Source organism: Pristiophorus japonicus, chromosome 7, assembly GCF_044704955.1.
Source record: "Pristiophorus japonicus isolate sPriJap1 chromosome 7, sPriJap1.hap1, whole genome shotgun sequence".
Classification (NCBI taxonomy): domain Eukaryota; kingdom Metazoa; phylum Chordata; class Chondrichthyes; family Pristiophoridae; genus Pristiophorus; species Pristiophorus japonicus.
Window position 1 is genome coordinate 80,229,400 of NC_091983.1, and position 14,088 is coordinate 80,243,487.

General features: G+C 44.5%; 1 protein-coding gene across 1 annotated transcript in view; it reads right to left on the bottom strand.

Moving 5' to 3' along the window:
- LOC139266796 (b(0,+)-type amino acid transporter 1) overlaps positions 1 to 14,088 on the bottom strand; it is a 49,184-nt gene that overhangs the window by 12,048 nt on the left and 23,048 nt on the right. The window contains exons 3-4 of the mRNA XM_070884388.1: positions 11,669 to 11,798; positions 8,781 to 8,905 (exon numbers count right to left, since the gene is read on the bottom strand). Of these exons, the coding sequence (XP_070740489.1) occupies positions 8,781 to 8,905; positions 11,669 to 11,798 (255 nt within the window). The remainder of the gene's footprint in view (positions 1 to 8,780; positions 8,906 to 11,668; positions 11,799 to 14,088) is intronic.

The following is a 14,088-nucleotide window of genomic DNA, read 5'->3' on the forward strand; positions in this document are numbered from 1 at the left end:
ATGGGAATTCCGCTCCAATTAAGACAGCCACACCGCGGAAAAAGGCAATTTGGAAGGGTTCCTTAGCGCTGGAACCCATTTTTGACTTTTGGAGCTGAATATGGATCGGGCCGCAAAAAGTCGGGAGGTGAGCCAGCTGTCCAGCAGTGCTGAATTTTGGCCCCATTGTCTGTTCAGCAGTTCAGGAATTGTTCTCAAATGATTAGTTGATAATTCTTTTGCTGAGGGAATGGTGAAAATGTCGGGAGGGCAGGTCATGCAAGGGATTTAAGGTGTAAGAGATTAAACAGACTAGGCCTATATTCCCTGGAGTTTAGAAGAATGAGAGGTGATCTAATTGAAACATATACAATTCTTAAGGGGCTTGACAGGGTTAATGCTGAGAAGATGTTTCCCCTGGCTGGGGAATCTAGAACACAAGGTCACAGTCTCAAAATAAAGGGTTGGCCATTTAGGACTGAGATGAGGAGAAATTTCTTCATTCAAAGGGTTGTGAATCTTTGGAATTCTCTACCGCAGAGAGCTGTGGATTCTCAGTTGTGCGTATAATCAAGACAGAGGTTGATTAATCTTTGAGAACAAAGGGAATTAAAGGATATGGGATAGTGCGGGAAAGTGGAGTTGAGGTAGAAGATCAGCCATGATCTTGTTGAATGGTGGAGCGGGCTCGAAGGGCCAAATGGCCTACTCCAGCTCCTATTTCTTATGTTCTTATGTAATTACATGAAGGACTCCTGACTCAGATCCTACTTAATCGGGGGTTTACCAAAATCTCTCCTAAAAACCCACTTTGCACAAAGGATAGAACAGAAAACAGAGCATTGGAAAATACTGAAAAATTAAAGAGCTTTTGCCAAGTTCAAGCTTTTTTTTTATAACAATCTTGGATGATCTTCTATGGCACTGCTCATAGTATGTATGCTATTTTATAATGACAGAGGCATTTTCTTTATTTGTCCTGGGATGTGGGTGCCGCTGGCAAGACGTGCATTTATTGCCCATTCCTAATTGCCCTTGAGAAGGTGGTGGTGAGCCATCTTCTTGAACTGCTGTAGTCCGTGTGGTGAAGGTGCTCCCATAGTGCTGTTAGGGAGGGAATTCCACGATCTTGACCCAATGACGATGAAGGAACGACGATATATTTCCACGTCATGATGGTGTGTAACTTGAAGGGGAACTTGCAGGTGATGGCGCCTGCTGCCCTTGTCCTTCTATGTGGTAGAGGTTGTGGGTTTGGGAGGTGCTATCAAAGAAGCCTTGGCAAATTGTTGCAGTGCAACCTGTAGATGGTACATACTGCAGCCACGGTGCGCCAGTGGTAGAAGGAGTGAATGTTTAAGGTGCTGGATAGGATGCCAATTAAGTGGGCTGCTTTGTCCTGGATGGTGTCAAGCTTCTTGAGTGCTGTCGGAGCTGCACTCATCCAGGCACGTGGAGAATATTCCGTCGCACTCCTGACTTTTGCCTTGTAGATGGTGGAAAGGCTTTGGGGAGTCAGGAGGTGAGACAATCGCCACGGAATACCCAGCCTCTAACCTGCTCTTATAGCCACAGTATTTATGTGGCTGGTCCAGTTAAGTTTCTGGTCAATGGTGACCCGCGGAGTGTTGATGGTGAGGGATTCGCCGATGGTAATGCTGTTGAATGTCAAGGGGCAATGGTTAGACTCTCACTTTTTGGAGATGGTCATTGCCTGGCACTTGCGTGGCGTGAATGTTACTTGGCACTTGTTTAACCTGGTCACTCTCTTTAAGGACAAAAGTAAAATTGCTATAAATATACACACGTATAAGCACATCACCCATGCCATTGCTAATGGTAAGTCAAATGATTGACTACTTTATAAAGATAGAAGTGTGAAGTATCAAGATCAAACCTTGTAATGCACAATGTATTATTATAATGTGGAACTATGCCTCTTTAGATTAAAATTTATAATTTTTAAGCAAACACAGCCTCATATCATTCAGAGTTGTTGTTTGATCATGGAACTTCACAAATTAGAATTTGGCTGCCAGTTTCAGGCTCCAGTTAAGAAAGGCACAGCATTTTGTCATTATTTTGGATCTGTAACAAAGGCTCTGAAATTCAGGTTGAAGGCTTCCTTCGGACGAACGCCTCTGACACACAATTTCTCGACGAATGTACCTGGTGGTCCCGGAGGCACCTTGGATTCCGGTCAGATGCCTTTTTTTTTTCTATTTATTTCCTTATCAGTAGGTAACCTTTGACACTGTTGCCAAATTAAATTAATCTAAGGGTTAAGTCATGGCAGGAGAGCCCAGGCACATGTCATGCTCCTCCTATGCTATGTGAGAAGCCAGGGACGCTTCCAGTGTCCCTGACGACTACATGTGCAGGAAGTGTATCCTGCTGCAGCACCTGACAGACCGCATTGCGGCACTGGAACTGCGCATGGATTCACTCTGGAGCATCCACGATGCTGAGGATGTCGTGAATAGCACGTTTTGTGAGTTGGTCACACCGCAGGTATAGGTTATTCAGGCAGAGAGGGAATGGGTGACCAGCAGGAAGAGCAGTGGAAGGAAGGTAGTACAGGGGTCCCCTGCGATCATTCCTCTCCAAAACAGATACACTGTTTTGGATACTGTTGGGGGGGATGACTCATCAGGGGAAGATAGCAGTAGCCAAGTTCATGGCACCATGGGTAGCTCTGCTGCAAGGAGGGCAGGAAGAAGAGTGGGAGAGCTATAATGGTAGGGGATTCTATTGTAAGGTGAATAGATAGGCGTTTCTGCGACCCCAATCGAGACTCTGGGATGGTATGTTGCCTCCCTGGTGCAAGGGTCAAGGATGTCCCGGAGCGGCTGCAGGACATTTTGGAGGGGGAGGGTGAACAGCCAGTTGTCGTGGTGCATATAGGTACCAACGATATAGGCAAAAAACAGTATGAGGTCCGACAAGCTGAATTTAGGGAGCTAGGAGTTAAATTAAAAAGCAGGACCTCAAAGGTAGTAATCTCAGGATTGCTATCAGTGCCACGTGCTAATCAGAGTAGGAATTGCAGGATAGCTAAGATGAATACGTGACTTGAGGAGTGGTGCAGGAGGGAGGGATTCAAATTCCTGGGACATTGGAACTGGTTCTGGGGGAGGTGGGACCAGTACAAACCGGACGGTCTGCACCTGGGCAGGACCGGAACCAATGTCCTAGGGGGAGTGTTTGATACTGCTGTTGGAGAGGGGTTAAACTAATATGGCAGGGGGATGGGAACCTATGCAGGGAGACAGAGCGAAGTAAAATGGGGGCAGAAGCAAAAGATAGAAAAAAGAAAAGTAAAAGTGGAGGGCAGAGAAACCCAAGTCAAAAAGGGCCACATTAGAGCAAAAGTCTAAAGGGACAAAGTGTGTTAAAAAGACAAGCCTGAAGGCTCTGTGCCTCAATGCGAGGAGTATTCATAATAAGGTGGGTGAATTAACTGTGCAGGCAGCTATTAACAAATATGATATAATTGGGATTACGGAGACATGGCTCCAGGGTGACCAAGGCTGGGAACTCAACATCCAAGGGTATTCAGCATTCAGGAAGGATAGACAAAAAGGAAACAGAGGTGGGGTAATGTTGCTGGTTAGAGAAGAAATTAACGCAATAGTAAGCAAGGACATTAGTTTGGATGATATAGAAACTGTATGGGTAGAGCTGCGGAATACCAGAGGGCAGAAAACGCAAGCGGGAGTTGTGTACAGACCACCAAACAGTAGTTGTGAGGTTGGGGACGGCATCAAACAAGAAATTAGGGATGCATACAATAAAGGTACAGCAGTTATCATGGGCAACTTTAATCTACATATAGATTGAGCTAACCAAACTGGTAGCAGTACGATGGAGGAGGATTTCCTGGAGTGTATTAAGGATGATTTTCTGGACCAGTATGTCGAGGAACCAACTAGAGGGCTGGCCATCCTCGACTGGGTGATGTGTAACGAGAAAGGACTAATTAGCAATCTTGTTGTGCGAAGCCCGTTGGGAAAGAGTGACCATAATAGGATAGAATTCTTTATTAAGATGGAGAGTGGCACAGTTAATTCAGAGACTAGGGTCCTGAACTTAAGGAAAGGTAACTTCGATGGTATGAGATGTGAATTGGCTAGAATAGACTGGCGAATGATACTTAAAGGGTTGACGCTGGATAGGCAATTGCAAACATTTAAAGATCACATGGATGAACTTCGACAATTGTACATTCCTGTCTGGAGTAAAAATAAACCGGGGAAGGTGGCTCAACCGTGGCTAAAAAGGGAAATTAGGGATAGTGTTAAATCCAAGGAAGAGGCATATAAATTGGCCAGAAAAAGCTGCAAACCTGAGGACTGGGAGACATTTAGAATTCAGCAGAGGAGGACGAAGGGTTTAATTAGGAAGGAGAAAATAGAGTATGAGAGGAAGCTTGCTGGGAACATAAAAACTGACTGCAAAAGCTTCTATAGATATGTGAAGAGAAAAAGATTAATGAAGACAAACGTAGGTCCCTTGCAGTCAGAATCAGGTGAATTTATAATGGGGAACAAAGAAATGGCAGACCAATTGAACAAATGCTTTGATTCTGTCTTCACAAAGAAAGACACAAATAACCTTCCGGAAATACTAGGGGACCGAGAGTCTAGCAAGAAGGAGGAACTGAAGGAAATCCTTATTAGTCAGGAAATTGTGTTTGGGAAATTGATGGAATTGAAGGCCAATAAATCCCCAGGGCTTGATAGTCTGCATCCCAGAGTACTTAAGAAAGTGGCCCTAGAAATAGTGGATGCATTGGTGATCATTTTCCAACAGTCTATCAACTCTGGATCAGTTCCTATGGACTGAAGGGTAGCTAATGTAACACCACTTTTTAAGAAAAGAGGGAGAGAGAAAACAGGGAATTATAGACCAGTTAGCCTGACATCAGTAGTGGAGAAAATGTTGGGAATCAATTATTAAAGATGAAATAGCAGCACATTTGGAAAGCAGTGACAGGATGGGTCCAAGTCAGCATGGAATTATGAAAGGGAAATCATGCTTGACAAATCTTCTCGAATTTTTTGAGGATGTAACTAGTAGAGTGGACAAGGGAGAACCAGTGGATGTGGTGTATTTGGACTTTCAAATGACTTTTGACAAGGTCCCACACAAGAGATCGGTGTGCAAAATTAAAGCACATGGTGTTGGGGGTAATGTATTGACGTGGATAGAGAACTGGTTGGCAGACAGGAAGCAGAGAGTCGGGATAAATGGGTCCTTTTCAGAATGGCAGGCAGTGTCTAGTGGGGTGCCGCAGGGCTCAGTGCTGGGAACCCAGCTATTTATAATATACACCAATGATTTAGATGAAGGAATTGAGTGTAATATCTCCAAGTTTGCAGATGACACTAAGCTGGGTGGCGGTGTGAGCGGTGAGAATGCTAAGAGGCTGCAGGGTGACTTGGACAGGTTAGGTGAGTGGGCAAATGCATGGCAGATGCAGTATAATGTGGATAAATGTGAGGTTATCCACTTTGGTGGCAAAAACATGAAGGCGGAATATTATCTGAATAGCGGCAGATTAGGAAAAGGGGAGGTGCAACGAGACCTGTGTGTCATGGTACATCAGTCATTGAAGGTTGGCATGCAGGTGCAGCAGGCAGAGAAGAAGGCAAATGGCATGTTGGCCTTTATAGCTAGGGGATTTGAGTATCGGAGCAGTGAGGTCTTGCTGCAGTTGTACAGGGTCTTGGTGAGACCTCATCTGGAATATTGTGTTCAGTTTAGAAACATAGAAACATAGAAAGTAGGTGCAGGAGTAGGCCATTCGGCCCTTCGAGCCTGCACCGCCATTCAATGAGTTCATGGCTGAACATGCAACTTCAGTATCCCATTCCTGCTTTCTCACCATACCCCTTGATTCTCCTAGTAGTAAGGACTTCATCTAACTCATTTTTGAATATATTTAATGAATTGACCTCAACAAATTTCTGTGGTAGAGAATTCCACAGGTTCACCACTCTCTGGGTGAAGAAATTCCTCCTCATCTCGGTCCTAAATGGCTTACCCCTTATCCTTAGACTGTGTCCCCTGTTTCTGGACTTCCCCAACATTGGGAACATTCTTCCTGCATCTAACCTGTCTAACCCCGTCAGAATTTTAAACGTTTCTATGAGGTCCCCTCTCATTCTTCTGAACTCCAGTGAATACAAGCCCAGTTAATCCAGTCTTTCTTGATAGGTCAGTCCCGCCATCCCGGGTATCAGTCTGGTGAATCTTCGCTGCACTCCCTCAATAGCAAGAATGTCCTTCCTCAGGTTAGGAGACCAAAACTGTACACAATACTCCAGGTGTGGCCTCACCAAGGCCCTGTACAACTGTAGCAACACCTCCCTGCCCCTGTACTCAAATTCCCTCGCTATGAAGGCCAACATGCCATTTGCTTTCTTAACCGCCTGCTGTACCTGCATGCCAACCTTCAATGACTGATGTACCATGACACCCAGGTCCCGTTGCACCCCCCCTTTTCCTAATCTGTCACCATTCAGATAATAGTCTGTCTCTCTGTTTTTACCACCAAAGTGGATAACCTCACATTTATCCACATTATACTTCATCTGCCATGCATTTGCCCACTCACCTAACCTATCCAAGTCGCTCTGCAGCCTCATAGCATCCTCCTCGCAGCTCACACTGCCACCCAACTTAGTGTCATCCGCAAATTTGGAGATACTACATTTAATCCCCTCGTCTAAATCATTAATATACAGTGTAAACAGCTGGGGCCCCAGCACAGAACCTTGCGGTACCCCACTAGTCACTGCCTGCCATTCTGAAAAGTCCCCATTTACTCCTACTCTTTGCTTCCTGTCTGACAACCAGTTCTCAATCCATGTCAGCACACTACCCTCAATCCCATGTGCTTTAACTTTGCACATTAATCTCTTGTGTGGGACCTTGTCGAAAGCCTTCTGAAAGTCCAAATATACCACATCAACTGGTTCTCCCTTGTCCACTCTACTGGAAACATCCTCAAAAAATTCTAGAAGATTTGTCAAGCATGATTTCTCTTTCACAAATCCATGCTGACTTGGTCCTATCATATCACCTCTTTCCAAATGCACTGCTATGACATCCTTAATAATTGATTCCATCATTTTACCCACTACCGATGTCAGGCTGACCGGTCTATAATTCCCTGTTATCTCTCTCCCTCCTTTTTTAAAAAGTGGGGTTACATTGGCTACCCTCCACTCCATAGGAACTGATCCAGAGTCAATGGAATGTTGGAAAATGACTGTCAATGCATCCACTATTTCCAAGGCCACCTCCTTAAGTACTCTGGGATGCAGTCCATCAGGCCCTGGGGATTTATCGGCCTTCAATCCCATCAATTTCCCCAACACAATTTCCCGACTAATAAGGATTTCCCTCAGTTCCTCCTCCTTACCAGACCCTCCGACCCCTCTTATATCCGGAAGGTTGTTTGTCTCCTCCTCAGTGAATACCGAACCGAAGTACTTGTTCAATTGGTCCGCCATTTCTTTGTTCGCCGTTATGACTTCCCCTGATTCTGACTGCAGGGGACCTAATCTGAGGAAGGATGTTCTTGCTATTGAGGATGTGCAGCGAAGGTTCACCAGACTGATTCCCGGGATGGCAGGACTGACATATGAGGAGAGACTGGATCAACTGGGCTTGTATCCACTGGAGTTTAGAAGAATGAGAGGGGATCTCATAGAAACATATAAAATTCTGACGGGACTGGACAAGTTAGATGCAGGAAGAATGTTCCCGATGTTGGGGGAGTCCAGAACCAGGGCTCACAGTCTAAGGATAAGGGGTAAGCCATTTAGGACGGAGATGAGGAGAAACTTCTTCATTCAGAGAGTTGTTAACCTGTGGAATTCTCTACCGCAGAGTTGTTGATGCCAGTTCATTAAATATATTCAAGAGGGAGTTAGATATGACCCTTACAGTTAAAGGGATCAAGAGGTATGGAGAGAAAGCAGGAAAGGGGTACTGAGGTGAATGATCAGCCATGATCTTATTGAATGGCGGTGCAGCCTCAAATGGCCTACTCCTGCACCTATTTTCTATGTTTCTCTGTAACTCCGATTTCATGAATTCCCATTACTATCAATGAGAATAACTCCCTAAAACACCCAAACACAACATAATAAATTTTAAAAAAAACACACATTTAAAATTAATTGAAATTAAAGTTAATTAAATGTTTTAGAAAAGAAAAATACTTTGGGGATTTTTTTTAACATATTTTAATAGAGTTTAAAGTAAACTTAACTTAGTGGACAGGGTTTTTACTATAAAAATGTGTATTGAAATTGTATTTTTATATGTTTTAAAACTCTTATGCTGGTAAAAGTAGGCTCTGCGTCTTTTGCGTTTGAAGGACATTCGCTGGGAAAGAGACGGGCAAAATAGCTCAATCTTGCCCGCGCAAATGTCCTTCTCCCAAGGATGTGGAGGATCTGACAGAACAGAAAACCTGCTTTTCGACGCGTGCGCACGAACACTGGCTTTTGCGAGGCCTTGCCGTGTCCAGGGGGACCCAGCGAGGCTGGAATTTCAGGGCCTATGTGCCACAACTATAAACTGATATCTGTATTTGACACTAACATCTCCAGGGTTCTTCTGCTCTCCTAACATAACTCCAGAAGGAGACTGAGAACCAGATTGCACCAAGCCGCTAACCTGGTTTTTGGGGGTCCACCAGAGTTATGCTGGGAGACTGGAACAGCCCTGTGGAATTTCAGGAATTTAATATTTTAATAGATTAAAAAAAAATGTTCTGCACAAACCTGAAATAATTGACTATAGACCCAAAATCCCCTGGGATTAACATTATCAAAGCAATGAATGCTGTAAACATAAGGGCCGGCAATGGTGTCAGACGGTGCACATGAGCCATGGATAGAATATCTGGCTGGAAGAGAAAAAAATAAAACAATTATCATTAAGCTGTTTTTGAGTTACAATGTACAAGTTCCATAATGCAAAAAAGAGTATCTTAATATCCATTACTTCATATGTTAGGTAATCAAGTGCATATTATTATTGTCACATTTTAGAAATTTATTATGAGTCTTTTTTTCTAATTTGCTATCCTTCCCTGCTGAACACAGTGACTCACAATGGGGTATGTTACTGTCTGTGCCAGGTACCCTCTACTACCTTGCTCAAGTGGTCATTTTTCATGTATGTTACCACGCTAAAATGAAAACAGAAAATGCTGGAAAAAGTTGGAAATTTGAATGTGAATAGCATTATAGCTGAATCTGATGCAGTTCTCACATTGGGGCCCAAATTGCCCCTCCCTTTAAGGCCTGTTACCGCTGTAGAGTGCAGTAGCCGCCGATTTTTCGTGTAATCATGCCATTTTAAAAATTCCGCTCCTGCAGTATCCTGACGGTAATCTGCTCCCCCCTCCCCCCACCTCTCTGCTGCTGCCGATCCATCCTAAATGCGTCATAAGAGCACGCACCACCGATGTTCCCCCCGCCCCGATGGTGAAATTCCGCTGAAAGAATCTTGCTTGCACCACATGGTGCCAAAAGCTGCTTTTTTTCTGCCGGTGCACTGAGCTTGGAATCCTTGTAAAATGGCGGTGTGGCTCCCATTAAAGGGGAGGACCTACTATCGCTGCTGCCATGTTTTCTTTTGTCAGCCGACTGCCAGGTCGGACCAACAATTATGCCCCCGGATTTGGCCAGACTGCTGGCCTGGCCGAAACCCTCCCTAGTGGCCCAGTAGACCAAACTTAAACAATCACACAGGCTCTCCCCTTTAAGTGAAGGGGAGAGCCATGGTGATGCAGCACCGTGATGACGTCATCAGCGCTATGCCGAGAAAAAAAAAGCCAAAGAGCAAAATTTCGTTCAAGAGGCTACCGCATCCACCGCGCCGGTAAAAACATGAGAAACAGGGTAGGTGCGCCCCATTTCCAGCAGTAAGCAATTTCGGCCCCACAATGTCCATACACATGCATTTTCCATGGGAGCTCACTAGATAGCAGTAAGGAGCAGAAATCCTCCCTAGCTCAAGAGTGTTGAGTCTAATTGTAGTGTCCTTAAAAAGAAAAAGAAAGACTTGCATTTAGATAGCATCTTTCACAACCATCAAAGTGCTTTGCAGCCAATGAAATACTTTTGGAAGTATAGTCACTGTTATAATGTACGAAACCCGACAGCCAATTTGCACACAGTAAGCTTCCACAAACAGCAATGATACTGACCAGATCATCTGTTTTAATGATGTTGATTGAGGGATATATATGGAGCAGGACACAGGGATAATTCCCCTGCTCTTCTCCAAAATAGTGCCATTGGATCCATGGAAACGGGGCGCACCTACCCTGTTTCTCGTGTTTTTACCAGCGCGATGGATGCGGTAGCCTCTTGAACAAAATTCTGCTCTTTGGCTTTTTTTTCCTGGCGGACCACAATTCTGTCATAAGTGGGGTGGAAGTGCGGTGGTAAGCACAATAGAGGGGCGGAAGTTGGAGGCGAGCAGACTCTCTCGGTTTAACATTTCATCCGAAAGACGACACCACCAACAGTGCAGCAGTCCCTCAGTACTGCACTGGAGTGTCAGCCTAGATTTTTATGCTCAAGTCTCTGAAGTGGGACTTGAACCCACAACCTTCTGATTCAGAGTATGTACAAACTGAGCCAAGGTTATCCCTTACCATTGGCCTGGCTGAGATCAGCCAACGTAGCACAGAATCAAGCTTGGGAATGTTGGGGATAATTCTGTGTTCCCATGCTCACAGCAGGGAGCTGTGCTTACAAGCAGCTTTGGCAGGGACATACAATGGGCGAGAGGATGTCGGCTACTTGTTATACGCCTGACCTGATTTTCCTTTTTATTGGCTTGTCTCTCTCCAAAAGTTAATTTTTATTGCATTCTGCATCACTCATGATGTGCAATAAGTGCCAGGGCTACAATGCCAGGCTGCAGAAGCCAGTGAAGAGCAATTATCTGGCATGGGGGAAGTGGCTCTGGGCACAGGGGTGCACTGGGTCAGAAATTCCAAGAGACCAGGGACAAGAATGACTTTTTTTGAATCTTTGAATAGCAGCCTCCTTTTGTGCGCCCAATCCAAACGTTTACCGTGCAGCTGGAGCAGACGTCTGATTTGCGTTAAAGCGGGGCCTAAGAAGCCTAGTGCACAGCTTGTGTACAGTCTCTCAGTCCACCAGCTCATTCAGAAACTTTAACGTAGGATTCAAAGTTAAATAAGAATTCTGGAATTTTGCTGCATTTATTCTTTTGGGGTGTGGCACAAAGCAACATTGCAAATATTTTGTCAGATGAGGTAATAGTTTGGATAGAGTTCCTGATAGAAAAGATTATACTTGGTTTGTGGAAGGAACAACTTTGATAGAATGGTCATTTCTTGTTCCATGCTTTTACGTGGTATTAGCTAATACTGCTTTCTGTATTAAAAAAACACATTTTTGCATTGAGCTTTACGATCAGTTTGAAGCCTGTCCTGTTTCCCTCCATCCAGGCAGGAGTTGACAAACAGGCTGGGGTGTCTCCCACAGACCATTTTGAACTCTGAGGTTATTCCCTCCAGATTCCAGCCAGTACCACTTTTCCCTTATCTTATCTTTATTTGTTAAAGTTCTTAATTGCTAAATTGCTATTATATGTATGAAGCACAGTAACAGTTCTATGTCCTTACCATTGAACCTTCTCTGGCTGCTACGTAGCAACTACGCCCTCCAGTAAAGAAGCTACCATTTACAGAGCCGAATGTGGAAAGTACAACTGACAGTGGAATAAACCATGCCCAGCTACCCAGCACTTTGTTTCTGACAATAGAAAACATTTAGAAAGAAGTTATGAAAAATAGTACTGTAGTCACTATTCATACTGTGATTAGTGTTAAGTGGACTGTTACTAAAATATTGCTGATAAAATGTTAATTACATGAATTATTAGGGATATTTTAACTTCCTTGCTCAGCGGGAAATGGGATGCTAATAGAGTTAAAATCAAGGTGGTCAGCTTGCGGCCTCATTCCCACTCTGAAGTCATTTTTGCTGGAGCCTTCCACTAGGTAGTGCAGACACTCTACTGAATAGCTAGGAGCCTCATTTATCCATGTAAATCGAGATCCTACCACAAAGATAGGACCTCAATGCAATTATAACACCCTACTGGGTGGAGTGTGAGTCGATGACACAGCGTGTAGATACGAGACTCATGGGGGTGACATTTTCTTGGGCAGAAGTGCAAAGCAGACAATAGCTCATTGGCAGCCCATTAGACAATCTGCCTGAATATACTGAGCTGAATGTGGAGCCAGAAGCAGCAGGAGTGTTCTTTCCAACCCAACATTAAAATCACATGGGCCATTACTGGTGGTAGAGCTCTCGCTTCTGAGTCAGAAGGTGGTGGGTTCAAGTGCTCCGGGGACTTGTGCAGTTCCCGGCCCAGAACCGGTACACTCAACCATGCTTTGTATCCTCTTTGGGAAATCAGGCACAATTGACCACACCATGCTCCTCGAATGCCTCTCCTCCATCGACCAGCTGGGTGGAACTGCCCTCACCTGGTTCCATTAGAAACTTACAAATTAGGTACAGGAGCAGGCCATTCAGCCCCTCGAGCCTGCACTGCCATTCAATAACATGGCTGATCATTTAACCTCAGTACCCTTTTCCTGCTTTCTCTCCATATCCCTTGATCCTTTCGCCGTAAGGGCCATAATCTAACTCCCTTTTGAATATATCTAACGAACTGGCCTCAACAACTTTCTGCAGTAGAGAGTTCCACAGGTTAACCATTCTCTGAGTGAAGAAGTTTCTCCTCATCTTGGTCCTAAATAGCTTACCCCTTATTCTTAGACTGTGACCCCTGGTTCTGGAACTCCCCAGCAATGGGAACATTCTTCCTGCCTCTAACCTGTCCAATCCCGTCAGAATTTTATATGTTTCTATGAGATCCCCTCTCATTCTTCTAAACTCCAGTGGATCAAGACCAGTTGATCCAGTCTCTCCTCATATATCAGTCCTGCCATCCTGGGAATCAGTCTGGTGAACCTTCGCTCTACTCCAACAATAGCAAGAATGTCCTTTCTCAGATTAGGAGACCAAAACTGAACACAATATTCCAGGTGTGGCCTCACCAAGGCTCTGTACAACTGCAGTAAGACCTCCCTGCTTCTATATTCAAATCCTCTAGCTATGAAGGCCAACATGCCATTTGACTTCTTCACTGCCTGCTGCACCTGCATGCCAAACTTCAATGAGTGATGTACCATGACACCCAGGTCTCGTTGCACCTCCCATTTTCCTAATCTGTCACCATTCAGATAATATTCTGTCTTCCTGTTTTTGCCACCAAAGTGGATAACCTCACATTTATCCACATTATACTGCATCTGCCATGCATTTGCCCACTCACCTAACCTGTCCAAGTCATTCTGCAGCCTCTTAGCATCCTCCTCACAGCTCACACCGCCACCCAGTTTAGTGTCATCTGCAAACTTGGAGATATTACATTCAATTCCTTCATCTAAATCATTGATGTATATTGTAAATAGCTGGGGTCCCAGCACTGAACCCTGTGGCACCCCACTGGTCATTGCCTGCCATTCTGAAAAGGACCCGTTTACTCCGACTCTCTGCTTCCTGTCTGCCAACCAGTTCTCTATCCACGTCAATACATTACCCCCAATACCATGTGCTTTAATTTTGCACACTAATCTCTTGTGTGGGACCTTGTCAAAAGCCTTTTGAAAGTCCAAATACACCACATCCACTGGTTCTCCCTTATCCACTCTACAAGTTACATCCTCAAAAAATTCCAGAAGATTTGTCAAGCATGATTTCCCTTTCATAAATCCATGCTGACTTGGACCCATCCTGTCACTGCTTTCCAAATGCACTGCTATTTCATCTTTAATAATTGATTCCAACATTTTCCCCACCACCGATGTCAGGCTAACCGGTGTATAATTCCCTGTTTTCTCTCTCCTTTTTTAAAAAGTGGTGTTACATTAGCTACCTTCCAGTCCTGAGGAACTGATCCAGCGTTAATAGAATGTTGGAAAATGATCACCAATGCATCCACTATTTCTAGGATCACTTCCTTAAG